Below are 17,178 nucleotides of genomic sequence, written 5' to 3' on the forward strand. Positions count from 1 at the left end.
GGGGACCATGAATGGAAAGCGTGAGATAAAATAGCTAACATGAAGAAAAAGCAAAGAACGCTTCCCTATTTGTCATCTCAATTACAGAGTTTAGAGGCCGACCGCTGTGATGGGCGACGGCACATAGACACAGAAGACACGCACGTCAGCCTATACCACAATTTCTGCCCTCCTGCTTCCCCTCCTGCACTTTTTTTTTTTTTTTTGTAGTCTTTCTTTGTTCTTTTCTCCCCTTCATAAATACATACCAACATAAATCCTTCTATCCGCTCATAACGGCCCATTAAAACGTGCTGGAGAAAAAGGGAGGAAAGACGGACGGATGGAAAAGGTGGATGGGTGGATGATGATAGAAAAAAAAATAATAATACATCACGGATGAAAGATGTATAGGACAGCCAGATGGATGGTGGGGTGAGAGAGGTAGAAAGCTAAAAGGATGACCTGTTGACCTGTGTCTGATGTCTCTTAAGTGGAGGCTCTTGTTGTGCTCTCTGGTTTGATTGTAAAGCAGCAGGAGGTATTGGGGGGGGGAGGAAGGGGACGGAGGTGGCATATGAAGGGGACAGCAGGGGTGCAATGTTTGTCATTTATCCTTTCGATGCATCTCTTTAATACAAATGCACGACTACCTTTGGAGAAGCGGTTGGTTTTCCTGCCAAGTCAAATCAGTTTTCATGGGAAACATTTCACACTGACATTGAACGCATCACTTCAAATGTGCCTTAACGCAAACGTCTCAAATAAGCACTTCCCTTTAAAGTCATACTTTGATGCTTGACAAGGCTCTTTCTTTTGTCACTTGCAGAGGAGCATTAAAAAAACATTACTCAGAACATCTTCAGATGAGTTGGAACGTACAGACGTAAGGAAAAACAAACAGTCAAGACAGTCAAGGCACCTTGGCATCAATTCTCAGAGTCTCTGGAACTCTGCTGGAGATAAATACAGGATGATGGAAGTGGAGAGCGCCCTCGGTCCAAAATCTCCCATGAAGTTGGCCATTTTCATACTCATCAAACCATCTAGTGACCCCTCGTGCCCCATGTGCGGGGTTATTGTTATCCTGGAAGAGACCACTTCCATCAGGATAACAAGGTTTCATCGTAGGATTAAAGGAGATCACTCAGAGCAACTTTCTATTGATCTGCAGTGACCCTTCTCTCCAAGAGGACAAGTGGAACCAAACAGAATAAAAAAAAATAAAATGCCCCAACAGAAGAACAGAGCCGTCGAATCCCTTCACTGTAGGGGTCACGCACCAAGCCTGTAGGTTCTCCTGATGTAAACCACACATGCACTTGTCATGAATACATCTCCGTAGAGCAGTGTCTATGCTTTCTGCAACACTCAGTTCTCAATTGTGCATTCATCTTCGTAATGAGACGTTTATACACTGCAAACCTACTATAATATCCCTCTATATGTAAGTGCTGATGGACTGTTCTTGCTGACACAGTCTGATCACGTCCTCAGTCACCTGAGGAACAGCTGCTCTCCTGTTCTTCCTGCACAAGCGTCACAGTCGTTAAATGTTGACCAGTTTCCAACTTTGTTTGAATGCAGACATCACTTTCGTGCCCTTTGAAGCCCTAATCAGTTGAGCAGTCTTTCTTGCCCTCTGTGCCCCAACACTGGCCCCTTTTTCAAAGTCACGTCTATATTTTTTTTTCAGGCCATCTCGATGCAAAATCTGAATGAGCTTGGTCTGATTAGAAGTACTTACTTGTACCATGTATTGGGGATATCAAGAATTTGGTAGTCAGTCAAAAAACGTCTTCTGATGATACGAGCAGTTCTACTGCAGTACCCAGCTGCCTGATGTATTAAGAAATGAAAACAATAAATAGGCTAGGTGTCGCAAATAGGCAAAACATAGTAATATTACAATAAACTGTGGAAGTCCATGTCCATGTCTCTGAAAGACCTTAGATGCAATATGTGTTTTGGTCAAATCTGCACCTAACTCTCAACTCAGCATCCTCATTAAGGAACCCATGAATAAAAGTTGTGGGATGTAACTGCAGTTCTATGCACATGTAAGAAACAGAGCAATAGAATTTTATCACATTAGCCTATGTCCCTTTGAAGATAGCGTCATTAGAGAAGAAGAGGCTGGATGAGGACATTGGAAGGCAGATAAAAGTGTTTTTTTTTTCCCCTCTGCATTTAACCAATTCACATTCTGTGTCCAGACCCATTTGTCTGTCTTTGAGCTGCTTGTTAAAGTTTGAGGTATTTCCCCAAATGATCTGTGACACCGTTTCCATTGTGACTTTTGGTCTTCTATCAAACTTGGTCTGCAGCAAACCTCCTTCTCCACCTCCAGTCAACTGCCGGCTGCAGGAGTTTTGGTTCCTTCAGTGTCACAGAAAAGACGTTTTCAGAATTTTGACACTGATGTGGTACCGTCATGCACACGTATGGAAGATACTGCATTTGTTGTGTTTCTCCATTTTTTCATTCAGTTTTTTTTTTTCTGTTCTTTGCCACCCGTCTGTGTGTTAAACTTGTTTCTTAGCGCCTTCTCATCATTTCTTCTCCGTCTCGTCTATCCCTATCTGCTCACCAACATCTCCATATTTCATTTTTTCCAGCACTGATAAAGGCAAACAGTTTGTTTATATGGTGAAATACGGTTCATGAGGTTATGCAGTTGCCATATAGCCTCTGATCTGAAGCTAAACACATATATTAGCCGGTCTAACCTTTGTTGCCCCCAGTTTCTATGTGACAAACACACACAGACACTAAATCTAAAACTGCTTCTAAATGATGAAAGAATATCAGGTGAAAAACCATCATCTGAGGCTATCTTCTCAGTGAGAGAAGATCAATATTAGAAGGCAATAAAGAAACTAAGACATCAAAACAGCCCTATAAAAGAAGAAATACATCAGACATTTGTGATAAGAGAGAAAATATGGTTAAAACTGCTTTCTAAGCCTTTGTGCGGGCTTCTGATTTCTACATTTTCTTCACAATTACTCTAAAAAAAAAAAAACGATTTGTTCTTGTATTTTCATTGGTTGAGCATCACTTAGAATGATGCCTTTGTAAAAATGTGCATCCATGGTTGTCATTAATACATTTTTTTAAGGATCTGCGTTTGTTGTTTCGCAAAACATTTTTAATTTTTATTTTTTTTAAAGTACTTGGATGATGAAGATTGTGACCACGGCGACAACAACAACACACAGCAAATCACTGACGCTGCACAATAACACTCAACACAAGACTGTGCAGTAACTGTAATGGATGAGACTGTATAAATTAAGTGAGTGCACGCTCACTAAGTCAACCATAGATAACACCGAAGGATAAAAACACGCTCTGTCGTTTACAACAGGTAGTAACATGAGCTTTATATTACATAGATGCAGTATGATTAAAAGCGGTTTTACAGTTGTGAGTTATCCTTATGGACTGGCAGATGTTAAGTTCAAACGGAATAAAAAAAAAAAAAAAAAAAAAAAAAATGTCTCACACCTCCAGAACCCAAGTTCATAAAAACATAGCAGTACTCTTGTCATGTGGAAAACAGACCTGCAAGCAATTTTGGCACAGCAAAGACCTGCATCTATTAGCAGTTCACTGAAGTAAGTATTTTAGTAGCCATTACGAAAGGCAAATCTCATGGCTTAAAGGTTTATGCCCAGGCTTCCGAGACGAAATAACAGCTCTCAGTTTATACGAGGTCATAAAGAACTGTAATGATACCGGGGAAATTAGTTTCTATGGAGGGGGCGACGGTGGGAGGAAAAGGGAGGGAAGGAGGTGGAGGAAAAAAAAAGAAAAGAAAAAAGAAAAAAAAAAAGGGATCAAAAGATGCAGAAGGAAATGGAAGGAAAAAGGAAAGAATGAGCAAATCATAGAAGAAGAAAGAGGGTATAAAAGTCACAGTGTGCATGTGTGAATGTGAAGCTTGTGCATCGCCAGACGATTTAGGGTTGATGACACATTGTAAAATTAAGCCTTAGTTCAGCTGTCCTTCATTAGAACGAGGCCTGCAGTGCAAAACTCGTACACACACACACACACACACACACACACACACACACACACTGTAAAGTCAATCTGTTCTTTATTAGAGAACAGCTGGGGGTGTATGACAGCTTGACTGGACACTCTCACACTGTAAACTCTCTCTGACCTTCATTAAACAGCTAAGTGCGCTGGTTCACTATCTGTTTAAATGGATGACCTAATCACTGCCATGTGAGTCCGTCAGTGAGCTTCCACTTAACGAGCGGCTCAGACGGAATCCAAAAAGCAACGTGATGACTTCGCTTTTAAACGCACGTCAGTCTAAGCCCGTGTAATAAAGAAAAGAAGTTTTGTTGGTCAGTTTCTATCATAAAATCAACCATCCTGTGATCCAAACTCTTTCTTTTCACTTGGAGCAAATTCTCTAATGACACCCCCCCAGTGATTACTCTGAATCAAATGGTTCATGTTAGAACAATGTAGCGTCGTTATTTGATAATGGGCTCCTCTTGACAGTAAAATCATTCCCAGCGCGTGAAAGTTATTCATACAGGGAACAAAAGCTGAAAAACTTAATTTCCTATTCTAACAGTGAAAGCACTCATTCATTCATTCATTCCCTGATCAATGCTTTGCTGCTCACTTGCTCATACAAGTGGCTGCGTGTGTGTGTGTGTGTGTGTGTGTGTGTGTGTGTGTGTGTGTGTGTGTGTGTGTGTGTGTGTCTTTGTGAAAATACCTTTAACGGCCTCGTCCACTACTTCCACCACTCGATCAATCTGTTGGACCTGAAATGCAAGACAGACACACGAGGGAAAAAAAGTTTATTGATGCAGACGAACCAAGTCCACACGGTCAAACAAAAGCCTGATATTGACGACACGCGAGCGCACGTATACTTATCCGCATTTAAACAAATCGGGCGTGTAAATATACACAAGGAGCACACGGACAAACAAGTGCAAAAAAGATACGATCAACACTAAGCTTTCTCCAGTCGGGATTAAGCGATATGGATTTCCTAAATGCCAGTCAGTGTGTATGTAGGTGCAACAGCTTGTATATGGCGTATCGTCGTGATTTTACAGATTAAAAGAGGCAAAAGTTCGGAGAGTGACAGGCAATCATAGCGGTAACAATACCAAGCAATAACACACTAGATTAAGAAAGAATCTTTACATAAAATTCTGCAGTTCTGCCAAGGAGTATTCTGAAATACCGCTAATTCATGTATAGAAAATAAGCCTCCGAGACCCTGTTGGCCTGAGTTTAATAGTTTAATAAGAGCCGGACTTTTAGGAGACTGAGCTGGACACTAAATGAGACATTTTAATGAGAAGAAGCACTAATTCCATCGTGCAGAATTGTTGCAAAGAGAAAAGGAAGGTGAACGAATGACAAAAACAAATCGAGAGGCTTGGACAGGAACAGAAAAAGAAATGGAGGGGAATAAACTTTATAATTTCTCCTGCCATTATTTCTCCTTTCATTCCTCCCAGCATCCCTTCCAACTCTAATCCGCTCACTTTCTCCGTTCTCAGAGGTCCACGCCGCTGCCCGTGGCACCCGGCTCTCAATGCCTCCAGGTCCATTACTCAGAATAAAAACCTTCTTACAAACACTCACACGGATGGCACACTATGCTTTGCGGGCAGCACTTAAATGCACGTTACGAACTGAAATAAAACCTATTTCCTTGTAATAGTGAGGCAATCTGGGTCCATTCAGAGCAGCAGCGGGCGTTCCCACTTACAGTAAGGGTCGGGTATCTCATACATTTCAGCCATTAATTCAGATTTTCAGCTCTGGCTCCTTTCAAATCCTGCTTTGTATTCATTGAATATTGTTTGAGTCAAAAAAAAAGAAAACTTGAAACACAATACGCTGAAAAGAAAACATATATTTTCAGCATATTTAGGCAGCCCGACATCCACCGTACACCAAGGATATGAACATTTAAAAAGACGATGTATAGACCCAGCAAGAAACTCTTCAAACATTTCAACAGATGGGATGTCCACACCAAACTATGGGGGAGGGGAAAAAAATGCTGGCTTGTAAATAAAGGATCAGAAAGAAATTAACTTTGTGAACAAAAAAGAAAATATTTTCCACATTTACATTCTTAGAAATCAAAAGAATACAGTAAAAGTCTTGTACCACGTTCTGTCTTTCTTCTGGCTTTTATGTTTTTACTTAAACTGCCGTCCAAAACGATTCATACATTTTCCTCAGTGATCAATGGCACTGCAGCACTCACATGGTGCTGATAATGTTCTAAGAGCACGTCTCCACTGGGATTTTGGACCACTCCTCTTTGGTGAAGGCTTCTCTCCCATCACTCTGGTCTTCAGCTTCTTCCACAGATTCCCGATGTGATCCAGGACTCTGGCTTCTCCAAAATTCTGATACTGTTTTCTTTTAACCATTTCCTGACCACTTTGGCTGCAATTATTATCTTGTTGGAAGCTCCAAATGCTGCCCAAGGCCAAGATTTTTCTGCAGACTGCCTAATGCCTTTTCTCCAGAATCTTAATGTCATCCACTTTTCTCATGATGCCGTTTACTTTGCTGGCCCATTTGCTGAATAGTATCCCATTCCCTCCATCATGCTTGACTGTTGGGTTGGTGTTCTTGGAGTGAAGTGATTTTCCTTTCTTTCTCCACATGAAAAACATGCCTCTGTATCCAAACAACTCCATTCTTGTGTCATCTTGCGAAAGGTTAGCAAAGGCTAGGTCAGCTTTTGGCCACCTGTCTTAGTCCTTCTTGGTCAGCGTCAGTGGAGACCAGGTCAGTTTTTGGTGGAGTTTCTGGCTTAAGATGTTGGTACCAGAACTGCTCAGATTTATCAACACGGTCTTGATGGTGATACTTGGATTCTTCTCGGCTTCTTGCATTTTCATTCAGTAAAGGGATCCCATTTGGCTTCTCACTACGTCCTTGTATCTTTTGACCATGCTTTGCACTACAGCCACTGGCACAACAGCCTTTTCTGTCTTTTTAGCAACCACAACACTAAACTTTCTGTAAACTGATAGACCCTAACAGCAAGCTCATTAAGCTTTTTGGTTTTAGCCATAACTAGCAACTAACTGCTAACTGACTCGACAACTATTTCTTGAATAGTTGCTATGGCGCTGTGAGAGTGGCAGCCAGTTGCAGCGGCTCCTACCTGCTTTCTATGTTTTGGGCTATTTACTTTAGTTTTATACCGTCTTTTTGATATTTTCGTTTCTCGCAACTGTACCACATTTGTGCGGGAACAGTGGAGATGCAGATGGCGGTTTTGTTGGTCTGTTCTTTGCTTTTTTGTTTTTGCGAGTTTTTGGGGTCCACGTCTGTTGAGCCGTTGAGCCATTGAGCCATGGCTCCATTGTTTGACACTCGTGAACAGCTGTTGGCGCTGAGCCAGGCCAAGCCACCGTCGTGGGAGAGACTGACATCCCCGATGAGCTCCACAGGAGGAAGAGGGGTGGTTGGTTTGCAGTCGTTTTACCTGCCGAGGGAGTTTTCACACGTCCTGGCGATTGCAGTTTACATCCCCCCCCTCGGCTGATGCTGCTGAGGCCTGTGAACTCATCCATAGTTCAGTGTCCCAGCTGCAAACATCACACCCTCAGTCTCTGATCGTCATCTCAGGAGACTTTAATCATACATCGCTCTCTAGCACTCTCCCCACGTTCAGCCAGTGTGTGGACTGTCCAACCGGAGATGATGGGGCCTTGGACCTGCTGTGTGTGGACACCGGGGATGCTTATTGCTTGATTGTTGTTGTTTTCTTGTACTTTCTTTCTATGTTTTTGGATGCTGTTGTGGCATGTAAATTTCCCCCAATGGCAGATCAACAGAATTATTCTATTCTATTCTATTCTATTCTATTCTATTCTATTCTATTCTATTGAGCTTTTTTCTATTATTTTGTGTACTCTAGAACAGAGTAGAAATTACAAGGACCATTTAAAATAGTATAGAAGCTGCATTTTCTTCGGGCAGTTTTAGGGGAATGAATACTGTATAGACATAGCACTTTTTAGTAAAAATGTAAAAATCCACTGTAAACCATTTGGAGTAGATATGAATCATATTTGATATAGCTGAGCTGTCAATTTGTGTTTCTAACAATACAAACTTGCCACAAGTAGTCAAGCGAGGTGCATAGAATTCTGTGCAATTTGGCTAAAATATCTTGCTCACATACTGCATTGTGGAAACACTGATGTGTGGCATTTCAAGCGAACAACACTGCTTCCTTATTGTGATCCTCTGTACGAGTGTGTGTCAGATACAAGATGTGACAGGTCTCCACTGCAGGCTTGCGTGACTGCCTGTGTACCTTACACATAATACACGCATTGTCATTCATTTAGCGGCACAAACACAACAGCAACACACATGAAAGGAGACACACACACGCACACACAAAGGTCAAATAAACCAAATGAATTCAACAGGAAGCACTTTTTTTTTTAAACTGCACCCCTTATCTAGCCATTAGTGCAATCACTATACACAAATTTCAACTGGTTATTTGCATCTGATTTGCATAACCCACCAACTGCCGCCGTCATTACGAGGCTGATTGTAACTACCAAGGATACACACAAGGGGAGGATATGCATTCTCATATACCTCTGTCTGCGCTTGTTAGCGTACATGTCTGTTCATGCGTGCATACGTCCATTAGTGTGTGCGCCAACGCGTGCATATGCATGTGCGTGCACGTGTATCAATGCATAATCCAATCGCGACGACGAAGGGACCTGCAGTGGTAAACTTCCCAGCTGTTTCTGCCTCCCCCTGAAGGCTACTAGATATACACGCCTGTTTATCTGAATGTAATTATATTATACATACATGCCACTTTATTTGAATGTAATTATGTTACAGTGGCATGTTTACTCAGATGGAATAACATTATTTATGGTAAAGGATATTTAACATAACATTTGAGCCTCCCCCCCAACTCATTACTTATAAGACAGTGGCAGTAATCAGCAGCGGATATTGGACTGGTTCCATTTATCCCCATTTTCAACAAGGCAGTTTGTTTTGTTACTCGGGCAAATAAATTCAGCATTACGTCAAATTAAGATCACAGTTTTCTGGGGTGATTTAGAAGGCAAATTCTGGTTCTTGGTGAGCATGGGGGTGAACAAAGGAATGCATGAATAAGTGATACGTCCAAATAGACCGACTAGCATCTTTATGCCTGTTAGTGCTGCAAACTGCAAACTCCTCATTTAAAATATTAGAATGTATTTTGAGTAAGGCTGCACAATTATGGCCAAAGTGTTCATCTCAGTTATTCTGATTAATATAAAGATCTCAGTTATTCATATATATATATGGAGAAATTGTTTATGCCGCACTTTCACATTTTAATAAACAGCTTTCACTTTCATGTTGTGCTGCCTTCCTGCTAACATACAAATCTTTGGATCAACATAAGACGGTCTCCGAAATGCCTCAATGGCTGAACGTCTGCTTATTGATAGACAATTTAAAGATTTTCCCTAAACAAGAAAGCAACTAGCTATGTGGCCGTAAGCAGAGAAGCATCTTGTCTCCACATTCAGTGACCACTGTGCAGGCAACGTACAAGGGTTTGCCACCAAAAGCGACTTTGCAAAGAGCGAAACAAGGCAATCTAACATCGGAGTTACCCAAAATGAAACCAAATGATTTTATTTAGGTGGACTGTTTTCTACTAGCAGAGTTGTAGTCGTACATTTAATTGTAGGAAGTCAATATTGTGATTAAAATTTGATTAACTGTGCATCCTTAATTGAAGCACTTTAAGTGGGAGGATGACCTCAAATAACTCACATAACTCACTCAAACAAACATTTTGAATTATTCAATGACAAACACTTATTTCGCTGTTAAATAGTGACAGAACTGACAAATATTTATACTCCCTCAGAGGGGAGAAAGACTTGAAAACATTAAATAAGCTGTTCCATTCTGTGTCACTTTCTTATGCACTCTATACATACTAATTGCTGCAGGTGATAAATGAAACACATTCTCTTAATTGAAAATAACCAAAATCCTGAACCTGCTGTTTGTCTTATTAACAGCTTAACAGGCATCTAGATGAAAGGATGTTTGTTGTCTCCTGTTGTCAGATCAGCATGTTTCTGATTGTTCTTATGTTAACTGTTGACTCTTAAATCAGCTACACAAATAAAAACAAAGGGATGCATGCAGACGTATAGAGCACGATGTATGAACATAAAAAAAACTGTGAAATATCAATTTTTCTACATATACAAGAATCTGAGCAATGTCTTTATACTTACAGACAAATCTTGTGCAATAATAATACTTTTCTATCAGTATTCCTACTCATGAAAGAATCTGTGCAACGTCATTGATGTGTACAATATTGTTACTCCCATCCAGAGGTATCTGGACAACTAAACTATCCATCCATCCATCCATCCATCCATTCATTATCTTTACACCGCTTAATCCTCACTAAGGTCAATCACAGGGCTACACTTAGAGAAAGACAACCAAGCACACTCACATCCACACCAACGGACAATTTAGAATCACCAGTTAACCTCAGCATGTTTTTGGACTGTGTGGGAGGAAGCCAGAGAACCCAGAGAGAACCCACGCTGCACAGGGAGAACATGCAAACTCCACGAAGAAAGATCTCAGCTGTCCTCACCAAGACGCGAACCGGCGACCTTCTTGCTGTGAGACCACGATGCTAGCCACCAATCCACTTTGCAGCCCCCATCTAAACTAGTACTTACGGTGGGGTTTTTTCATTCTTTTTGTCATTTTTCTACTGATATTTCTTTGCTCTATCCCCTTTGCTACTGTAACAATGCAAATTTCTCCACTGTGGGATTAAGAAAGGTTATTTCATTTCATCGTAACACTTTCACAGATGCATGGATGAAGTATACATACCCCGATGATGCTCAGCCCTTTGAGGTATTCCATGCGGGGCTGAGCCTGGGGAACACACCCTGCTACCACCACCTTCTTCTGCTGTTCTGTGGCTTTTCTGTACAAACAAATACAGACAAAAAAAAAAAACACAGATGAGGAGATTAACACTAATATATGCATGTAAGCACCAACACTTTGTATGAGTCCAGTTTTTGACTGTGGTGGTTCTGGACTGATCTCTTTATGACAAAAAGGATTCCACCTGTAACCATTTATGTGCATTTAAAACATCAACTTCACTGTCAAATTTCACAAGTTGACATATTCAAACATCATTTTTTAAAGACAGTAAATCCGTTTTCATAAGCCTATTAATGAAAATATAACAGCTTAATGGAGCTGAAATGCACACACACACAAATCAGTGGCCTTCAGTGATAAAGCCCGTCTGTATCCTGTATCAAATGACAAGTGCCTTCAAATTCTGTACAGCTCTTCTCTCCCTGTATGAATAGCAAATTTTAAGTCCACATTCTTCAAACTCAAGCATAAAAACACTGAAGAGGATGAATGGGGGGGTAAAAAAAAGCAGAGGCTGGCTGAATTTTCTATTATCTGTAGGAAGATGAAAAGAGCCACTAAACATCACTCTGAAGCCCAACAAGTAGCAGATACGTCTCTATCAGTAATGAGTGGTTTGACAATGGGATGCTTGTGAAGGTTTCTTGTTTTCTCTCAGTGGCATGTAACTTATTTCCTTTGAAAATTGTCCAGGAGAAAGTGGAATTTACTAAATCGGATGGTGCAAAACGCAGTATGCATGAAGACAATAAATGGTTCGTTTATGTCTGATAATCAAACAGAAGTAGGAATTTTTCTTGGTTTAAAATAAGGACTAATTATTCTGTTTAAGGGAAGATCAATATTTGCTTTACATATGTTTTATGAAAAGAAACGTCTCAGCATTTATTCCTCAGTGTTGATGAGCTATTACTCGTAAGGGTAAAGCCAACAGATGGCACTGTGGGCGGGACGTTGCTCAAGACCAGCGAGTGACTACAGACTTGGAGAGGAATAGGTTAAAAATTTGTGTCTCTACTTGTGTCTTTTAATGCGCTTGTCCACTACAGGAAGTCAGTGACCCGTAACCTTGAGCTTCCCATAACCTGATCATTTTAACTTGCAGGACAAAAATGGTTGGGTCCAGATGTACGTCATTAAAAGGACAACAGCAAGAAAGACAGGGTATTTATTATGCATATCTCCAAAAATCAGCCAGACCAAAAGTCAGTAGATCCTTAATTGTGTCATTGTGAACAAAAAATATATAGTTTTGATACTTTCATTAGCTGATGAAGGCCATAAGATGCAGTGGAAAGCTCTGAAATAAAGCAAATGAACCTTTGGTCAAGTATTTTCTGTGAAAATAAAAAAAAGCAGACTGACAATGTGCCTTTACAGTTTTTATTTTCCAGTTCTTTATGTACTCCATAGTAATTTTGAGTACATTTTGAGTAATTGCAAACACTTGGTCTAACATTGGCATGTGTAAACCAGTGTAGCCCTTGTGTCAGGTGAGATAGTTTTTTGTGAGAATGACCCTTTACAACAAAAACACAGCCTTGTCAAAGCTGGGCCATTTATAAAACCATGCTGAACGGATATCTACAACATCCATTACATATTTAGTGTGAAGCAGCCACTAGCAAATGTATTCACGACTGAGGTATTGTACGATTATGTTTTAATGGAAATTCAAAGAGGGATCAGAAATTGAATTCATTTATTTAACGTGAATCAAAAAAAAGAGCGGCGCACACGGTAAAATAACGTAACAAACCACGAGGAAAATGTGCTTCAGTGTGTGCATGTGGATCTGTGCAAGTCTTCACGTCACCTCCAGTTAGTGGCAGCGAGATTTGAGACACTCTGTCTGTCTGACAAAAGCTTTTGGAGGAGCTGCCCAGACTCTGCCATGAATCTTTAATAATGAAGCCTCCTGACAGCTGGAGTGAGAGAGGGAGGGAGGGGAGGAATGGTGGGAGGGAGGACAGAGGAGGAGCAGAGAAACTGGATGCAAACTGTCAGTTGTGTTTTAATTCAGACCCCCTGTTTGTATCCTTTAGTGAAGTAAGAGGGAACTGTGAAGGTACACGAGTCAGTTCAAAGGCAGCTTACAGTGTCGCGTGAACCGGGAATGGAGGGACGGATGAAAGCTAGAGTTGGAGGAGCGATGAAGGCAGAAATGAAAGCTGTTATTTTTGATTATTCAGAGCTTTATTGCATTGCTCAGGATGGTTTTAAAATCAGCATCAGCATTATTATCTCAGGATGTTGGCACATTCAGGGAATTTGATGCGATATCCTTTTAAACAAGGACACGATATAAAAGCCGCAATCTTGGATATGAAGCCTCGTTCACCACATTAAGAGAAACACACACAAACGCACTTTCATTGTTGTTTCCTAAATGCACATTTCCACTGTGCATGTCAATCGGATCAGTAACTCTCACACACTTGCCTGTCACCTGTATTCTAGAGGGAAAGGAATAATATTCACGCTGCTGCAAATGTCTTTTCTGAAGTGAAGGGACCTCTAAAACAGACAGAGGCAGCGAGGGGGGTGTGGCAGCAGAATATCACGATGCTGCTAAATAACAGAAGGCGCGCAAACTTTAAAGACTCGGTGAAGTGAGAAAGTATCTGTTTAGAGTAGCTTGTTATTCATGAAGACCTCACACTGGCACCCCTGCGCAAACAGACACATGGACGGTGGAGGTGCGTCTGCATAATTCACACCGTCTCCTGCCAAAATCCTCCAAAACGTTCCTTTAATGTGCGAGTCGCTCCTTAGCCCACAGACTCGCAGCCATAGCTGACACAGCGAGTCAGCAGACAGAGCCTGAGTCGTCGTCTCGGTGCCCCCCGGGGGTAGCAGGCCAATCACGTCGCGCCGGGCGGGATGAGATGGGATGGGATTGTGCGACGCGGTTGCCGTGGAGCCCAACCAAGCGCTCGCTGCCAGTGACCCGGACCAGAGCAGATGTCCCCCAAGATCAGACGACAAGGTGTGTGCATGAGCCTGAACACACATTTCTACTTGACTTCATTGGCACCTCGCCCTGAATCTCTGCAGCCCTCTGTCAACTCTTTGTTACTGCCTCCAGACCACACACTGCATCTCAGCACCCACGCCGCCCCGAACATGCTTTACATACGCATACGCACGGCCGCGGCTGGGGAAGGAAACGGTGCACAACAGTCTATGCATACATGTATGACCTCTGTGGTATGTATGTATGATAAAGAGAGCTGCGCTGTACATACTGGTTTTTAACAGCTGAGTGGACACAGTGAATCAGTCAAATTAGACCAGACTAAATGTCCAAGTGAATTGATCAGGTTGACTTGGAGATGTCCCTTGCTACGAATATGACATTAAAATAACTCTAGGCATCAGAAGGACCACAGTGCATGACCTATATAAGAGCAACTTTCTCACAACAAAACCTGAAGTGAAGGAGAGGGCCTTCCTATGTGGATTACAGCATCTCCTACAGTGCCATTTACATGACTGCAACTGAAATCATATAAATTGAGTCAGAATGTGGATTTTCCCCACAGCTGGCACAAATATGTCACATCTGAAAATTGCTGTGTATCTCCACATTATGAAAAACGACAAATTTAGAATGCAGTCCTTTGACAATACAGTAAGTGTTCCGTCATCTATTTTTCATCTAATTTTCACAATATGTTACTTGAAACTTGCAGCCATTTGTGCACGTTAAAACAACAAGACAATCCCTGTCAAACGTGTGTCAGGTTCATCCTTAGGGGAGAAGGACTGAACTGCTTTGTGGCTCTCGACCCTGATTGGTTAAACTCTAAGATGCCAAGCACAGTTTTTTTTGACCCTCTAGATGTCCACTGCTGCCATCTTGGCTTTTTGAAACCAGATGTGATAACAGGAGAACACTGCACCCCAACCCTGCAGCATAACACATTTTATGATATATTTCACTCTAAATAGAATCACAAGTTATAAACTGAACATCAAGCTGTAATCTAAAAGTCTTAAAACTAGCAATTCAGACTAAAAACTCACGAGGAAAATGTTTACTGAGGTACTAGATCAAGGGGGAAGTCGGGCTATTTTCTCATAAACTTCTATACAATGTTTTTGCACGGGAACAGTCGCCCCCTGCTGGCTGTCACAATGAAGGTTTAAGACACTTCTGCATTGGCTTCAACCCAAAGACTACATCGAACATTTATGTATGCAGAGTTTAGTCTGGTTCTCTCCAACATCAAAATCAACAGCATAAAATTCACCTCATAAGCTGACATAACAAAAACTCAATTGTTCTATTTCTTACGTGCTCATAGAACTAGTCACGTTTGGCAAAGTCGGTATTGATCTTTTTTTTTCAATAAAACTGTTGGATCCTACACAGCAATGAAAACAGAAATTACAGAACTGTTCCTTTAAATATTTACATTCCTGAACTGACAAACAGCCTGTTTTAGATGAGTTTTAGTGGTTTTTCCTTGTGAGCATTTTGAGGCAACAACTGGTCACATTTCCTACATGCTTACAGAACTACAGTTCAGTAACTTGTTGTTGCGCTCACAGCTGCCCCTGAAAGGAAACAGTTAGGCTGAAAGGGCCATCAGAGACTTTTCCTGTGAGCAAATTTCTATACTTATCAGGATAACCCCAAACTCCAAACAGAAGCATCTAATACGTCCTTTGTAGCGGTCTAGATTACAGATATCGAAAGCACCGTAACCTAGAAATCTATCAAACCACCTAACAAAGTCAGGTGGAGAACCATCCAAAACAGGTTAGCAGCTGGGAACTGTGTGTGTGCGCATGTGTTTGTTTCAGTCCGTGTGTCCTCTCAATGACTCTCCCTGCTGCTCAACATCCTCAGCTCCATACAGAAAGCTGCATGGCGGGGGAGAGGATGAGCTCATTACACTCACACACAGAGTCGGCCATATGCTCCACAACAAACATGTTGCTTAAACAATGAGGTCATGCAGGAACCGAAACGTGCGTACAGTATGTGCGCCGCGATGCGCTGGAAGGGAAATGCATTAAAACACAAAACCGGCTAAAAGCAATGTACTTTGTGTCATTATTGGAATTTTACGTTTCACTTTCATCGCACCCCCTTCCTCCTTCTCCTTTCTCTTTCCCGTGTCTGGCCTGTCCTTGCTCCTCCGTCTCCCTCATCCTCTCATCTGCACTCCAGCGGTTGTTTCTGGCTGATTTGACAGCGAGCCAGCCACTCAGCGCACTCCTGACCTCTGTGCATTAGCATAAGCAGCAAGGGGCAAGGTTAAGTACCCATCAAGCCTCAGTAATTAAGATGTGAGCTGGTGTGTGCACGAGTGCGAGTGCGAATGTGAGTAAGTGAGAGCGGCCAAATGTATTTAATCTTCCACTTCATATATTTTCCACAAACTTCTACTCGCTCAGTGTTGGTCATTGTCCCGATTTCAATTCCACAATGATTATTACGATGCATCACTTTACCTTATTTACTTTTAATCTACTGGGGGGGGGTCCACAATCTGTTTAATGTTTTATTCATCGATTCATATTTATTTCCCTGTGTGTTTCTTTTAAGCAGCAGCACAAAATGTCTCTCCTCTGACTGACGGCGCAGACCGGATGAACGTGGAGAAAACACACTTTGTTGCTCTGATGAAGAGTGTAGCCTTTCCTCTGTGAATAAGCGCTGTGCAAAGTTTACCACAACAACTGTCAGAATACAAACAGTATAAATAAAACAGCAGCTCACTGCGGGCCGGTGGGATCTGACTGCAGACAAACTAAACTAAATGAAAGCTGCTAATGTGGTGGAGCAGGGTCCTCTTGGAGATGTTGCTGAGAGATACGAGGAATGAGGAGGAGGAGGAGGAGGAAGGAGGGAGGAAGGCAAAGAGTGACTGACAGGAAAATGTCAAAAGAACACGGTTGTAAATGTGTCAAAAGGTGTTTAACAGGAAAGAGTGGATGTCAGAGGAGAAAAGAGGCAGAAAAACAAGACAAATGAAGCAAAGGCACAAGTAGGTAATTGCCAATTTGAACAGTAACCTTTCTGCGTGCAACTAGTGTGCAGTGAGTTCTTTAATGCAGCACAATGACCAACACTGTGCTCTGCAGCCTAACAACCACCTTACTGTAGTCAAATCATCATCCTTAGGTCTGTTTAACCCTCTGAAGTACAACAAGTTTCCATGGACTCATTTTTCACTGCAACAT

The 17,178-nt window shown here is 41.6% G+C and overlaps 1 protein-coding gene across 1 annotated transcript in view; it reads right to left on the reverse strand.

Moving 5' to 3' along the window:
- The window catches only part of LOC103372966 (threonylcarbamoyladenosine tRNA methylthiotransferase-like), an 84,122-nt gene that overhangs the window by 32,516 nt on the left and 34,428 nt on the right, over positions 1-17,178 (reverse strand). The window contains exons 2-3 of the mRNA XM_008302747.1: positions 10,918-11,014; positions 4,727-4,775 (exon numbers count right to left, since the gene is read on the reverse strand). Coding sequence (XP_008300969.1) covers positions 4,727-4,775; positions 10,918-10,950 — 82 coding nt within the window. The 5' untranslated portion in view covers positions 10,951-11,014. The remainder of the gene's footprint in view (positions 1-4,726; positions 4,776-10,917; positions 11,015-17,178) is intronic.

This window comes from Stegastes partitus, unplaced genomic scaffold, assembly GCF_000690725.1.
Source record: "Stegastes partitus isolate 25-593 unplaced genomic scaffold, Stegastes_partitus-1.0.2 Scaffold1873, whole genome shotgun sequence".
Taxonomy (NCBI): Eukaryota; Metazoa; Chordata; class Actinopteri; family Pomacentridae; genus Stegastes; species Stegastes partitus.